This window comes from Schistocerca gregaria, chromosome 2 (assembly GCF_023897955.1).
Source record: "Schistocerca gregaria isolate iqSchGreg1 chromosome 2, iqSchGreg1.2, whole genome shotgun sequence".
Classification (NCBI taxonomy): Eukaryota; Metazoa; Arthropoda; class Insecta; order Orthoptera; family Acrididae; genus Schistocerca; species Schistocerca gregaria.
In genome coordinates, this window is record NC_064921.1 from 473328900 (window position 1) to 473346141 (window position 17242).

The 17242-nt window shown below is 39.6% G+C and overlaps 1 protein-coding gene across 1 annotated transcript in view; it reads right to left on the minus strand.

Annotated features, from left to right (window-relative positions):
- The window catches only part of LOC126326481 (peroxisome biogenesis factor 1-like), a 392188-nt gene that overhangs the window by 139619 nt on the left and 235327 nt on the right, over positions 1-17242 (minus strand). Inside the window, exon 15 of the mRNA XM_049995644.1 lies at positions 11521-11707. Coding sequence (XP_049851601.1) covers positions 11521-11707 — 187 coding nt within the window. The remainder of the gene's footprint in view (positions 1-11520; positions 11708-17242) is intronic.

Consider the following 17242-nt stretch of genomic DNA (forward strand, 5'->3'; position numbering starts at 1 on the left):
GGGTGGAATTGAGTTACGAGGAGAATGCTCCTCTGTGGCTGGACAGTGATACTTTGGGATGTGGTGGGAGACTGGAAAGATAAGGCACAGGAGATTTGTTTTTGTACAAGGCTGGGAGGATAATTACAGTCTGTGAAGGCTTCAATGAGACATTTGGTATATTTCGAGAGGGACCGCTTGACACTGCAGATGTGACGACAATTTGCATACACAGTTCTTTCCATTGACAGATGCACTTCCTTTCCTTTTACCAAGTACTGTAGATAAGATCCTATCAAGTGCACCTTCACAGCTATACTAACATGAACTGACAATTCATGTCTTGACAAATGCATAGAAGATGCATGTTGAGATGTGCTGATGTATTATTGCTTCTGTGTACTGTTAACAGATGGCAATACTGAACTTTAAACTACACTCCTGGAAATGGAAAAAAGAACACATTCACACCGGTGTGTCAGACCCACCATACTTGCTCCGGACACTGTGAGAGGGCTGTACAAGCAATGATCACACGCACGGCACAGCGGACACACCAGGAACCGCGGTGTTGGCCGTCGAATGGCGCTAGCTGCGCAGCATTTGTGCACCGCCGCCGTCAGTGTCAGCCAGTTTGCTGTGGCATACGGAGCTCCATCGCAGTCTTTAACACTGGTAGCATGCCGCGACAGCGTGGACGTGAACCGTATGTGCAGTTGACGGACTTTGAGCGAGGGCGTATAGTGGGCATGCGGGAGGCCGGGTGGACGTACCACCGAATTGCTCAATGCGTGGGGCGTGAGGTCTCCACAGTACATCGATATTGTCGCCAGTGGTCGGCGGAAGGTGCACATGCCCGTTGACCTGGGACCGGACCGCAGCGACGCACGGATGCACGCCAAGACCGTAGGATCCTACGCAGTGCCATAGGGGACCGCACCACCACTTCCCAGCAAATTAGGGACACTGTTGCTCCTGGGGTATCGGTGAGGACCATTCGCAACCGTCTCCATGAAGCTGGGCTACGGTCCCGCACACCGTTAGGCCGTCTTCCGCTCACGCCCCAACATCGTGCAGCCCGCCTCCAGTGGTGTCGCGACAGGCGTGAATGGAGGGACGAATGGAGACGTGTCGTCTTCAGCGATGAGAGTCGCTTCTGCCTTGGTGCCAATAATGGTCGTATGCGTGTTTGGCGCCGTGCAGGTGAGTGCCACAATCAGGACTGCATACGACCGATGCACACAGGGCCAACACCCGGCACCATGGTGTGGGGAGCGATCTCCTACACTGGCCGTACACCTCTGTTGATCATCGAGGGGACACTGAATAGTGTACGGTACATCCAAACCGTCATCGAACCCATCGTTCTACCATTCCTAGACCGGCAAGGGAACTTGCTGTTCCAACAGGACAATGCACGTCCGCATGTATCCCGTGCCACCCAATGTGCTCTAGAAGGTGTAAGTCAACTATCCTGGCCAGCAAGATCTCCGGATCTGTCCCCCATTGAGCATGTTTGGGACTGGATGAAGCGTCGTCTTACGCGGTCTGCATGTCCAGCACGAACGCTGGTCCAACTGAGGCGCCAGGTGGAAATGGCATGGCAAGCCGTTCCACAGGACTACATCCAGCATCTCTACGATCGTCTCCATGGGAGAATAGCAGCCTGCATTGCTGCGAAAGGTGGATATACACTGTACTAGTGCCGACATTGTGCATGCTCTGTTGCCTGTGTCTATGTGCCTGTGGTTCTGTCAGTGTGATCATGTGATGTATCTGACCCCAGGAATGTGTCAATAAAGTTTCCCCTTCCTGGGACAATTAATTCACGGTGTTCTTATTTCAATTTCCAGGAGTGTAAAATCACTTGTATGTGAAAATGTGAATAAGTATTCCATGTATAATGGGGCATACCTGTATCTGAGCAGAATATATTTAATCAATTTCAGTTTCAGCTTTGCAACTGTACATCTGCCCACACTATGGTCTTGTGAACTGTCCCTCCAAAATACCTGCCAAAGCATTAATGGAAAATCAAAGCTTCTGATGTACATGAATGTTAGCCTGTGTATTTGCACTGGAAAACTTGTGAATATTGTTGATATTAATTGTGCCCTCGCAACAAGACCCAGCCTCTCAAGTAAACAAAGATCAGCTACAAAGAGTACAAACAGCCACTCATAGAACATATCTATGACATCAGTGTGGCACAATGTGTTGTATTCATTGTTTATAGCACAGGTACAGCCGCAGATGCTGCAGATGAAACAGTACCTGCCAGGCCACTAGCACAGTGATCCTTGTAGTAATCACACACAGTTTACAATATCTTAAGATCTTTCTCAATGTTACATATAGTTCTGGATTACATTCAAATAACCATATCCCAATGCTGGATAAACACACTGCAAAATTTCCTCCTCCTCTAAAATGTTGATCAAGCCATATAAGTATATGATAATCTGAGATTGTTCTCAAAGAAGATTACATAAACCAGAATTACGTTTCCTCTGATAGAGCAATAACTCTTTTTTTTTTTTCCACAGGCTGAATCAGCCATCACAATTTGCAGACTGACATAGCTTTCCCAAATTGAAACAATTTTCATTATATAAGTGTACTAAGATGAATAATAGGGCCCAAGCTCCAGGTCAATATTGGTTGGATAAAAATGAAAGTTTAATCAAAGTGAAATTATGATTAGCAGACATGTGTGCAGTTCAAAATGTCTTATCATCATCACTGTGTGGCACAATAACATGAAATAAAGATTTAACAGCTGGCATAATAGTGACTTCCAGAACTGCCAAAATACGTAAATTATAAAGTACAGTCAACAGACACATTTAGAAGTAGAAAAAACTGATCTTTGTCTCCTATCATCCTCTAAACAGTTGGGTCCATCTCAACTTCAGATCTCAGTGAACTGGCCCTACTTTCAAACTTTCCTCAATGTATACCTCATTCCTCCCTCAAGACAGATCTCACATTTCAAAAAGCTAGGAATAGACTTTGTTTTGTTTTTCTTTTTTTCTCATACTTTCAAAAGTGTCAGTTGGCATTACTTGAAATTTCTCATATTGAAACCATTCTGTTTCCTTGTAATACAACAGCTTCCTGAAATGAACTTCCCTTTTAATACAAAATATATAATTTGAATGATTTGTTCCAGTGTGAATATAGAATTATGATTAAAAAAAACAGTGCATCACTAACAATTAAGAGTAACCTGAAAGAATTACTGCAACACAAACTTCAGATATCAAACAAATACCAGAATTTCAATTAAAATTTCCAAGCTGAAAGGCCATGATCGATACACATGAAACTGTTTCCTGACATTTCATTTCTGACTGTGCAAGACATCTTCAGAGGTAAAACGGTCACTACAAAAAGGGCTCAAAGGGCCCTCAAACTTATGAAACAGCATAGAGAATATCACCATTTGTTACATCATGCTGATTTCATGATTACGTCAGGCTGGTATCACTGTACTCAATTAAAAGTAATTAATAATCATTCTGCTGGTGGGGTTGGTGCAATATTGACATCAACATTTTATTTAACTTAACAGCATCTTCTTTTCTATTAACATTATTATGTTCTTCATGAATCTCTGTGGTCTCTCTACACATGTTCGCATTACAACAACAACCTTTCACCTGACTCCATCAAACTCCTGACCCCATCAACACCTCGCACTCCTACCTTCTACCTGCTTCCTAAAATTCACAAACCCAAACATCCCGACCGCCCCATTGTAGCTGGTTACCAAGCCCCCACAGAATGTATCTCTGCCTACGTAGATCAACATCTTCAACCCATTACATGCAGTCTCCCATCCTTCATCAAAGACACCAACCACTTTCTCGAACGCCTGGAATCCTCACCCACCCAGTCTGTTAGCCCCGGAAACCATCCTTGTAACCATTGATGCCACTTCCCTATACACAAATATCCTGCACGTCCAGGGCCTCGCTGCAATGGAGCACTTCCTTTCACGCCATCACCTGCCACCCTACCTAAAACCTCTTTCCTCGTCACCTTAGCCAGCTTCATCCTGACCCACAACTACTTCACTTTTGATGGCCAGACATAACAACAATTACAGGGAACAGCCATGGGTACCACGATGGCCCCCTCGTATGCCAACCTATTTATGGGTCGCTTAGAGGAAGCCTTCTTGGTTACCCAAGCCTGCCAACCCGAAGTTTGGTACAGATTTATTGACGACATCTTCATGATCTGGACTCACAGTGAAGAACAACTCCTGAATTTCCTCTCCAACCTCAACTCCTTTGGTTCCATCAGATTCACCTGGTCCTACTCCAAATCCCATGCCACTTTCCTTGATGTTGACCTCCATCTGTCCAATGGCCAGCTTCACACGTCCATCCACATCAAACCCACCAACAAGCAACAGTACCTCCATTATGACAGCTGCCACCCATTCCATATCAAACGGTCCCTTCCCTACAGCCTAGGCCTTCATGGCAAACGAATCTGCTCCAGTCCTGAATCCCTTAACCATTACACCAACAACCTGAAAACAGCTTTCGCATCCCGCAACTACCCTCCTGACCAGGTAAAGAAAAAAATAACCAGAGCCACTTCCTCATCCCCTCAAACCCAGAACCTCTCGCAGAAGAACCCTAAAAGTGCCCCACTTGTGACAGGATACTTCCCGGGACTGGATCAGACTCTGAATGTGGCTCTCCAGCAGGGATACGACTTCCTAAAATCCTGCCCCGAAATGAGATCCATCCTTCATGAAATCCTCCCCACTCCACCAAGAGTGTCTTTCCGCCATCCACCTAACCTTCGTAACCTCTTGGTTCATCCCTATGAAATCCCCAAACCACCTTCCCTACCCTCTGGCTCCTACCCTTGTAACCGCCCCCAGTGTAAAACCTGTCCTATGCACCCTCCCACCACCCCCTACTCCATTCGCATGAATGGACACAGGCAGACAGTGTTTGTTGGTAATGAGGATCACCCTGTGGCTAAACATGCCTTGGTGCACGGCCAGCACATCTTGGCACAGTGTTACACCGTCCGGGTTATCTGGATACTTCCCACCAACACCAACCTATCCGAACTCCAGAGATGGGAACTTGCCCTTCAGTATATCCTCTCTTCTCGATATCCACCAGGCCTCAACCTCCGCTAATTTCAAGTTGCCGCCGCTCATACCTCACCTGTCTTTCAACAACTTCTTTGCCTCTGTACTTCCGCCTCAACTGACATCTCCGCCCGAACTCTTTGCCTTTACCAATGTCTGCTTGTGTCTGTGTATGTGCAGATGGATGTGTGTGTGTGTGTGTGTGTGTGTGTGTGTGTGTGTGTGTGTGTGTGTGCGCGCGCGCAAGTGTACACCTGTCCTTTTTCCCCCCCCTAAGGTAAGTCTTCTGCTCCCGGGATTGGAATGACTCCTTACCCTCTCCCTTAAAACCCACATCCTTTCGTCTTTCCCTCTCCTTCCCTCTTTCCTGAAGAAGCAACAGTCGGTTGCGAAAGCTAGAAATTCTGTGTGTGTGTTTGTGTGTTTTATTTATTGTGCCTGTCTACCGGCGCTTTCCGCTTGGTAAGTCTTGGAATCTTTGTTTTTAATATATTACAATGTACTGGTTCTGATAAAACACTTGTCTCATTGAATTTTATTTCATAGTTCTTATCATGGAAGACTTGTTCTCCTATGATCCATTTCTCAGGTCAGGGTAGCTGACAGTTCTTTTCATGTTCAGCCAAGTGAGTGGTAATACGTTTCTTTGAAGAGTCAATGTATATTTGCCCACAACTGTAAGAAATTCTGTAAACCTCAAGTGTCACCAATGGATGTCGCACATATTTTGCCATTTTTAAGCAGCCTAAAAATTGTTTCAACGACATCCTTGGCCAACACTTTCCCAGTTCATAAACAGGAGGAAAACTTTCCTAGTTGTCCTCTTCTTATTCAGAGTGCTTGATTCGTCTCTTTAGTGAAGTAACTTTTTTTTTTTTTTTTTAAAAAAAAAGGACAACTATAGGTAATTTAGCTTATCTTGTAAATAATATTAGCTCTGTCCACCAAAGTTTTAATGATGCATCCTTTCGTCTTGGGTGATGGCTGTAGTCCTTATTGAAGTATTGATCAGTGAGAGTAGCTTTCCTTTGCACCTTATGACCCAAAGTCCTATCCACCTTTCTGATCACACATACTTTCAGAAAATTAAATAGTCCAATTTTCTTTTTCTTCTTCATAAATTGAATTTTTGAGCTGATATTACTTAGAGCCCTCCCAAGCCCTTGTTGCAGTTGGCATTTTATCTCTGAAGATGTCTCCCACAGTTGAGATGAGATGTCAGTGAATTGTTTTATATACCTCAGCCCATAAGTCTTAAATGAAGTAAACACTGGCTGTGAAAGCCTACACTGTATGATGCAAGTCTTGAACAAGTGTGCGGGAGAAAATACAAAAGTTTACTTGAAAAGTAACTGTGAGGCATGACATGGCATGACATACACCGACAAAGGGTACAACGCCAGGGGACATACTGTAAGTACACTTAATAATGGCATGTTGGAACATGGACTACAAACTATATTCAAGTGGACTGCAAATGTGGAGAGTGAGAATGCCAAAAAAAGATTGGCTGTTTACTGTCAGAAGGTTTACAGCAAATTCCTCTGTAGTACAAAGATGTGAAATTTTCAACAACACTCGGCGTTCAAACTGGAAAGTCTGGTTTGAGCCCCAGGAAGTGAACTGTCTACAGTAGTAAGCAGAAACATTAGGTTTAGTGAGGTTGGGACTTAGATCAATAATTGGTTGTTTCTACCTATTCTGTTACATTAGTTGTCAAGTCATTAACCTAAACCTAATAGTATGGAAATAGCTTAAGAATACAGTTGTGGTGGTAGTGGTAGTAATAGTACATGACTATAATATGACCAATATCAAATGGGAAAATTACACATACATTTTGACGTCAAGGTAAGATATGGAGGATTACAATTCAGCATTCCTTTGATGACACAGTTTCAATTATTGAAATATTGGGTTGGAAACCGGCTGCATACTTCCCAAAAGAGCTGTCTTACCATATACCAAAGTTCAGCAACTTAGAGAAACCACCAAAAATCTAAATATGGATGGCTGAACAGAGATTAGAAACCTTGTCTTCTCAAATGAGTCCACTGCCTCAACTGCTATGCCAACTCGTCCAGTAGGTTAGGTCAGTGTTGCAATGTAATTCTTAACTCACTGCCCTAAAACTACCTAGAACAACCAATCTCTTAACCATAACATGTCACAGATACACTGAATAAAAAACTGAGTCAGTCATTGGAGGGAATCACAGGCCATGCCTGTCTACAAGGACAGCAGAAGTGAGCCACAAAACTACCACCCAGTACCAATGACATTCATTTGTTGCATAGTCTTGGAACATATTTCAAGCTCAAACATAATGAGCTATCTCAGATGAAATGACCTCCTCATGCCAACCACCATGCATTCCATGAACATCTGTCCACAAATCCCAACTCTCTCTTTTCTCATATGACACTGTGACATTTGTGGATGAAGGAACTCTAGTGAATGCAGTACTTCCTGAATTCCGAAAAGCATTTGCATCAGTACCACATCAATATTTATTAATGAAAGTACAGTTATAAGCGATAAACAAAATTTGTAACTGGACAGAGGATTTCTTGATAGGGAGGACACAGCTTATTATCTTGGATGTAGAGTCCTTGCAGCTTAAAAATAACTGAAAAAATAACCAAAGAAAGTTCAAGCCTATTGAAAAAATTTTCTTCGGTAGTTTGCAAAACACAAACTCTTCTCTTATATTTTCATGATGGTCAAGGAAATATGCTTGGTCATCAGGTCAAGTTTTGTTTTTTTTTTTAATTTCGGTTAATGTAGGCGGAGTGACTTTTTGCACATTGATGGACAAGTAGAAATATTAGACTGATCATAAAGGTGTCTCAACGTCTAATATGTGGAAAAAATAATAAGAGGAATAGGTGCTAACTAAACCAGAAACTGGAATAGCTGTTTTCCAATCGTCATTTTTGAATGGGCTAGTAAATACGCTTCAGGCATAAAAATAACAGCAAAAAATAGTTTCCAAAATTCAGTTTCCATTTTCTGGAAGATGTGTCACATGTAAACATAATGAATTCATAATGACTATTGCAGTGAAACACATTTGTACATTGAATAAGCTGGCAGCAGTTGCAAAGTGGTATGAAAACTTTAGAATAACCACCAAGACCCAATCAAAATATCGCCAACTTCACACCATGAGGACCATTCCCTCTCAAGGCATCAAAAGCTAATGAAGGGAGGGATAGGGAGAGTACAATCTGACCTTGCATCCTGCGTACAGCCTGAAACAAACATTTTACAGTAAATCCATTTTCTTTAACATTATACAGATGCTAATTTAGCAATCAGTTTTCTCATAATCATTTTATTTTAAAAATAACATAAAGTAAGGAAATACTTTTACTTGTATCAGCATGCACTATGTTTAATTTTATGCATACCATCTGAAATGTTCTTGCATACCACCAGTGGTATGTGCACCACCATCTGGAGACCCCTGCTTTAAATGACTAATTGCATGTTGGCTTCAGCCTCGGGTTCTTTGGCTTTTCTGAAATTCTGCCAGTACAAGTGGCTAGAATTGTCAAAGCTTCACCCTCCACTGTCAGGGACAAGGGAAGCTTTGACATTGCTAGTTGCTCATGCTGGCAAAATGTCAGAAAAATCATCAAACAAATGTCAGCCAAAGAATCTGAGACAGAAGCCAACAGGCAGTTTGGCAACAAGTGGCCACCAAAGCCTTAATAATTTTATGCTTTAAATGTTCAGAAATTTATATTCTTTAAATATTCACAAAATGCAAAAAAAGTATCCTGTAGTTACAATATCAGTGTCACAATCAGAATGTCAACTTGCACAAATAACTTGGTGTAATAGTAGGCGGTAGAGAGTGGATTATTGGTAGGATACAGGGAAAATGTGGTCAGTCTGTAAATGAGATTTACAGAACACTCCTATGATCCACCAAAGTAAATTGTTCAAGTATGTGAGACACATACAAATAAGACTAACAGCGGACACTGAATGTGTACAAAACAGGGCAGCACAAAGAGTCTCAGTTTTTTCTGAAACTGAAAAAAACATGCCACAAAACTGCTCAATCATTTGAACTGGCATGTGCCTGAAGATGGATGTCAACTATTCCCTCCCCCCCCCCCCCCCCCCCTCCCCCCAGACCCTGTACATATCAATTCAATAGGCACAGTGAAGACAAGTGGAAAAATTACAATGTATACAGAGGCATTTAAACAGTCATTCTTCCCTGCTCTGCTTGTGATTGGAAATGCGGAAAAAAACCTAACACATTGTGCAAAGGGAAGTACCCTTTTCCATGCAGTTCACAGTTGTTTGCAGAGTAAGAATGTAGCAAGAGAAAATGCTCTAATACAGTTCCTTCAGACACATCACATTGAAGTAGGTCAATTTAGTTGTTAGCAACCGTTCGATACAATTATAAGTTAACTTAACAAACTGTTTCCTGCCTCTTAAATAGGAAGTAAGAGGTTTTAAGGCTACCTCTATCATTCCACATTCCTCTAAAATATGCTATAAAATGGTATGATTCATAGTCCCAAAAGCTTTCCTCACAGCCAAGAAAGTATCTTTTACCTTGACTTCTTTATCCAGTTTATTAATACTTCATGTATAAAATTTCCTATTGCCTAAATTCAGAGATACACCACTAGGATGGTAACAGGACAGTTTAGTCAATATAAAACTGTAGTAGACTTGCTTAGGAAACTTAAACTGGACTCTCTGGAGGAAAAGTGATATCAGCACAGAACTGTACTGCAAATTTAAAGAATCAGTTTTTAAGTAACACCATGTACAATTATGTTGCCTCTGTTCAATGTAGAATTCATGAGACTAAGATAACAAGAGATTTGAATATGAACAGGGGCATATCAACAGTCATTCGCCATCTGTCAGCACATGAATGGAATATGATGGAGTATTAATAACATTGTTATGAAGTACATTTCACCATGAGCTGTGCCCTGCCTTCCAAAGTATGTATGTTTGTGAATGTAGAACTAAGTAAATCAGATAATGAATACTCTGAAAGCATCAATGTCAAATGGGATTATCATTGGCACTAGACTACAACTTCCATCAGCACAAAGGAGAAACAATTATGCCAGAGTAATAGAAGACAACAAAGTATCTGCTTCACACAAAGCAGAAAAAAATTATGTATAATAGTGATAACATATTTTGGGATAATAATTGATTTTGCTATGGGCAATGGTGATTTTTACCAACTGTAAAATGATCAAGATTATAGTTATTGCATCAAAAGGAAAATTCAGTTGAGAATATAATTAAATTAAGAGACAGAACTGCTAGCCAGTACATACCTGCAGGATACAGCTTACTGAATACTGCCAACAGACACATGTAAGTAGAAGTACACAACAGTATCTTAGCTTTTGGAACTATTAGTTCCACCCTCGGTGAGGAGAGAGGTGTAGGTTGGGGAACGTCAAAAGGAAGGGCATGTTAATGACACCCCAGGATGAGAGGGACCAGCCTGTAGTAAGGATTAGCATAAACAAAGCTTGGTCTCAAAGGGGAGTGGGAAGACAGCAAGTAGTGACAGTCGCATGCCACAGTTTTCAACTTTTACACACAAGGATGTTGTTTTATGTACATAATTCATTAACCAGCCATCTGTAAGATGAAATGATGATGTTTGATCTTTGTAAAATCTCTAGTGTAAACTTGGATGACATACTCATCTGAGAGACTACACTATTAGAAAAACTATTTCTTCATTTCACCAAATAATTCATATTTCAAGACTCTCTACTATGAATCAGGCAATTTATATTTGTTTTCCTTTTCATTTTGAAACAAACCAGTTTGTTCTCATTACAGCCTGGCACAGCTGGCATTAACAGTTAATCATATTACTTGACAATTATTAAATGAAGCAAATTATCTCCAACTGTTTCAGTGAGCAGCCATGAGTTTTTCTTTTGGCTGATGAATTCTCTCCTGCTGATTAGGTTACATCTTTAAAACACACATGAAAATGTCAAACATGCCTGACTCTACTGAATAAAAATCTTTACAATAGACATAAATTCCATGGACAGACAATTTTCAATACTATTTGGTTCAGTCCTCAGGCACATTCATTGTAATACAGTCAACTAGAAGCTTAAACGCTGTTGCTCCCATTTTATTAAACACAGCCATCTCACTCGGTACTATTCTAGTGTACCAAACATATCCTTACTTAACTACAGTTTTTATTAAGAGGAATAAGGAACAGTTCTGCAATTTTTTATGAATTATGTTGCTGGGTTCCAAAATAAATTGCAACAATTTTAAAGAACCACTGAAAGAGTTAAAATAGAGACTAATCAAAATTTTAATGTCAAGTTTTAAAACTTGACACATTCCCATGTATCCTAATGCATATTTACAATTAAGTCATATACCTCTGTTGGAAGGGTACAGAGAACAGTATGATCAATTCTTCCAGGGCGAAGCAAAGCTGGATCAAGCAGGTCAGGGCGACTGGTAGCTGCCAATACCCAGACACCCTGCAGACCTTCTACACCATCTAACTGAGTCAACAACTGATTGACAACACGGTCTGTGACACCTGTACTATCATGGCCACGCCTATAACGAAAAAAGAAATGCTAGTTAACAAAGTAACTGACCAAATGAATGTCAAAAACATAAATAAGAAAAGAAACAGACTAAATATATGCTGTGAAACAATTACTAACAAAGAGATAGAGGGGCTGGCCAGTACTTACCTCAGCTCAGTACAGCCGATAGAGACACAAAAACAACCGAAAATTTAAGCTCCTAGCTTTCGGAATAAATGTTCCTTCATCAGGGAGGAGAGAGAGGAAAGAAAGGGAAGGAGGGAAAGTGGATTTAGTTACTCACAACCCAGGTGAAATCCACTTTCCCTCCTTCCCTTTCTTTCCTCTCTCTCCTCCCTGATGAAGGAACATTTATTCCGAAAAATCCACTTTCCCTCCTTCCCTTTCTTTCCTCTCTCTCCTCCCTGATGAAGGAACATTTATTCCGAAAGCTAGGAGCTTAAATTTTCACCTGGGTTGTGAGTAACTAAATCCACTTTCCCTCCTTCCCTTTCTTTCCTCTCTCTCCTCCCTGATGAAGGAACATTTATTCCGAAAGCTAGGAGCTTAAATTTTCGGTTGTTTTTTGTGTCTCTATCGGCTGTACTGAGCTGAGGTAAGTACTGGCCAGCCCCTCTATCTCTTTGTTAGTAATTGTTTCACATCTTTATATGAGATTTTCCATTAATTAGTTAAATATATGCTGTTTCAGTTAACATCTTTGCTACAGCAAAAAATTGTGTTCATTCAAGAGAAATAAAACTTTAAATGAAAGTGGCTGTATAGTGGATATTTTCCATCCTCTGTTTTAAGTTCAATGTATTACCATTGTAATAAAACTAATTTTTGTATTTCTAAATTTCCAAACTTTCAAAAAAAATAAGGACTTAAACCAAAGGCCATGAGTGTGTGTGGCACTAGTCATGGTAACAGGTAAACAGAGTAATAGATGAGAGCAGCAAGAAGAGGAATGTGCCAACCTGAATACATGTCCTGTCTAACCTCCCTAAGGGATCCAAAACACAATTGTTTTTAGTGTTGTATGGAAATATCTAAATATCTGCATCTTTCGGTGATATTTGTTTGTTGCATGAAATGTTTAGTGTTCCACAAAATACTAACTCACATTACAAAATAAATCACAGGTACTGACACAAATATATTGCAAGGGTATTCTTTTTTTAACTTGCTGTTGTTTCTTTTTTTATTGGGATTTGGTCTAAATATCGAGTAACCAGCACCATATTAAACGGATAGTAATCTGACATTTAATACGAAAAACACCTACAGTTATGTACCAAAGCATGTAACACCTGATGATATATGATATTGGTCAGTAATTTTAACATTTTTATGTTCTGTTTGATTTCCCTATACTGAAATGAACACATTGAATATTTATTCCATTTATTACAAATTAATCTGCAACTGCTGTCTTTAACTTATAACACTACTGTCCTCATGACACAATATTTAGTACACTGTGCATCATATGAGTCATCCTCCTAACATTTGAGCAAGCATGCCTGTGTATAAAGTGCGACAATCACAAATAACATTGTCTGGTACAATGCCATTATTGTTTTACAACTGTGAGCCCATACCTATTCCTTCATTATCACTTCAGCTAATATATTAATTAATTGTGTTGTCATATGTCCAAATGAGCATCAGTAATATAAAATAAACAGCCAACTAAGTGAGAAAAAATTTACAATCTGTGCAAGAAAATGACCCAGATTTCAAAATAGCAGCACAGTCCCCCAATGAGGCAGTTATCTACGAGATAATTAGTAATTAAGTAATCACTTGGCAGGGATCTGATGTAATGCACTGTTTAATGCTTCAACTGGGTCACTGCTGTGGGGTAACACTTGTATGCAGAAACAGAGTGATAACATGAAAGGTTTTGTGGGGTCCTGCCCTCTCGTCTCATATAGAGTGCCTAAGGGAAGCTGCATTCTTGGAATATTCAAGCAAATAACGTTAGTAGTTTTATTTCAATAAAGCAGATTGACAATACTTAACTTGTATTTACAGTGGTGTCGCAAGCAGTGAGTGACATGCAACATAAATCTGAGTCCTTTGCAATATAACAGTGTTCATGCAAGTTTGACACGCAGTTTGTGGATCACTAATACATCTACATCTACATCCATACTCCGCAAGCCACCTGACGGTGTGTGGCGGAGGGTACCCTGAGTACCTCTATAACTGCTGTCGTAGCACTCTCTTCTAGGCCATGCTAATGCTCTGCGAAAACGGTCCACTAATGTCTGACCAATGCTGGCAGGAGCAGCACTCATATTCACTTCACCTAGATGCCTCTCATATTGTGGTGATGTCCTGGTCAGCGCGCTATTGGCCGACATCATCTCACCACCTTCCCTTCTCTTGCATTCTTCATCTTTGTTCCAGCACTTGTGATTTCGCCAGAGCAGACTTATTTTATTCTTGTCTAATTGAACAGTGATTTAGCTCATGAAATGCAAGTTTATTTTATCATTCTTCAATTAAATTAACCATAAGATTAAACAGTGACTTTGCTCTTACATGTTTCCATTTGTAACATAAGGACAGCTATTCTTTATATATGTACAAGGTGCACCTACTGCTCACTGGCATTATGAAAAATAGCACACCTATCAGAGTGTTAATACAAGGATATACCTATTACTTTATGATGCACCTTCCAACAGTAAGAACTCCAGCTACAAGGCCTATAAATTCTGTCACAAGAGCAATGACTCTCTGTTCTGTAGAGTATTTGCTTGAACAAGCATGATCTAAGGATGTCTTCCACTTTAGTTAGTATTCCAAACTGTCTTTGGTTTTGTGGCAGGGTAAGAAACTAATCATTCTGGGATTTAAAAAAGAAGTATATACAGGCCTTTCAGTTTGGTCACTATGTTGAATTCAGAACAAACACATATTACATCTTCAATTTTCCATGATGTAGGACACCTTTTATTAAGTTTACTGAATGTAAGCATATAAATTTTTCCAATTCTTCTACAACATTTTGGTCATATATTTTCCTGCAATTCTCAGAATGAGTCAAAAAAGTTAATAAAAGTCAGTGGTTTCGACAGTGCATAGAATTTGTCCTCAACAATGATTCAGTCACAAAGACGTCATCATAGTGTTGCTACCACCAAAACTAGACCCCAAAATGATTTGACATTTGAGTGCCTCTTTCTTCCAAACCACTTATGAAGCCACCTCTTTGCCAAAGACCAGCCCCTTTGACACACATTCACATGTTCCTTGATGATGTACACAAGGGATATACTGGCAACATTTAATCAGTCTCTTAGCTCATTCCAAGGTCGACCAGAAGATGCATAATAAAAATTTCAGTACAAGAAGTGGAAACTGCATAGCTGCATGCTTGACACTTGATGGATTAACCACATATCAATTGGTTGGTTTGTAAGTTTACACCATTATTCATAGAAAAAGTAGTCTTTAATCTCTGAACTCTACTGAGAGTAAGCAGATGCAAATGTCATACCTCTTCTGTAATGAAGCAGCACAAGAAAATCATATGCCAAGCTATATAAACAAGAGGACAAAGAGTAAAATGAACACATTACAACTGAAACTGGACAGCCTGTGTGTGGAGCCATCAGTGGCTCTTCTGTTTTAATAATAGAGAAATATATTTAATTTGCAAAAAGGTCTGACTGTGTAGATCTCAACATTTTATAACAAAAACAGAAGTTTTATTAAATTAAAAGTACTGTTAACAGGTGACTCACACCATGCTTAATTAAAGGAATGCAAAAGACTGTACTTCATGATTAACACACTGGAGAATGAGAATCTCTTTCAGATTAAGAGAAATCATTGGAGTTCCACAAGGTTGAGTATTGGGCCCCCTTTTGCTTCTCATGTGTGTTTATGACCTTCCATTTAATACACAGTGAGCAGAATTAGCACTTTTTTCATATGTCACATGCAAATTATTCAATCCCAATAGACATACAGCAAATAAAGAAATTATAAATAATTTGTAGAGAGGGATTATTGAATGATTCTCCGCAAATTGCCTCTCTCTTGATTTTAAGAAAATACAGCATATTCAATTTTGCACATCAAAAGTTATGACACCATTGACAAATTTACAGAAGAAGCATGGGATAGTAAGACAGGCAGAACCTTTACAACTTTGGATGTACATACTAATGGGAAATGAAATTGGAAGAAATCTCACTTTAGAGCTTACTAAACAACTAAGTTCAGACACTTTTGTACTTTGTGTTATTGCAACAAGTACTTGACACAGGTAAATCAGCAAGTTAACATACTTCGCTTATTTTCATTTAATAATGTTATCTGGAATTTTACTCTGGGGTAACTCATCTTTCCTTATAAAGCAAGCCATAATAATAATATGGTGCTCATCCTATATTACCTTGAGTAAGTTGAGGGTTGGGAATTTTAATGATAGTATCATGCATGAAACTTCCTGGAAGTATCATGCCAAGTATAGTCAAGACAGACACAAAGCTGGTCCCACCACTTCAGTACAAATTTATGTGCCAACTAATTCCACAGATGGTGAAGTGAAACTGAAAGAATGTATGATGCAATAAAAGAAATTATTCTGATAGTTAAGGAGGAGAAAAATTTAATTTGTGGGGAGGAGACTGGAATTTGATAGTAGGAAAAGGAAGAGAATGGATTATAGTTGGGGGTTATGGACTGGGGGAAAGAAATGAAAGAAGAAGCTACCTGGTAGAATTTTCCTCAGAGCACAAATCACTCAGCACTAATACTTGGTTTAAGAAGTATCAAAGAAGGCTGTATATATGGAAGAGACCCACAGACAATGGGAGATATCAGGCTGATTACACAATGGTAACACAGAGATTCCAGAATTAGTTTTTAAACTGCATGGCAATTGTAGAGGCAGATGTGGACTCTGACCACAATTTATTCGTAAATTAAAAAAAGAAGAAATTGCAAAACAATAAGAAATTAAGGTGGAGGGTTCTGGGTAAGTTAAAAAAGAAAAAGAAAATAGATTTTATTGAAAGTTTCAGAGGGAGCATTAGACAACAACTGACTGAAGCAGAGGACAGGAATACGGGAAGATGGATGGGTAGCTTTAGGAGATTAAATAGTGACAGCAGCAGAGGATCAAATAAGCTAAAAGACAAGGTCAAATAGAAATTTTTGTATGTCACACAGGAGATATTAAATATAATTGATAAAAAGAGAAAATATAAAAACACAGCAAGTGATGCAGGTAAAAGGGAATTAGAGGTCTACAAAATGAGACTGACAAAAAGTGCAAAATGGCTAAACAGGAATGCCTACAGGGCAAATATAAGGCTATAAAAGCATATATAACTAGGAGAAAGGTAGATACCACCTATAAGAAAATTAAAAGACCTTTGGAGAAAAGAGAAGTAGCTATATGAATATCAAGAGCTCATATGGGAGATGTACTAAACAGAGAAGGGAAAGCTCAAAAGTGTATAAAATATATAGAGGGGCTGTACAAGGGAGATGAACTTTAAGGCAGTATTATCGAAAGGGAAGAAGATTTAGAAGA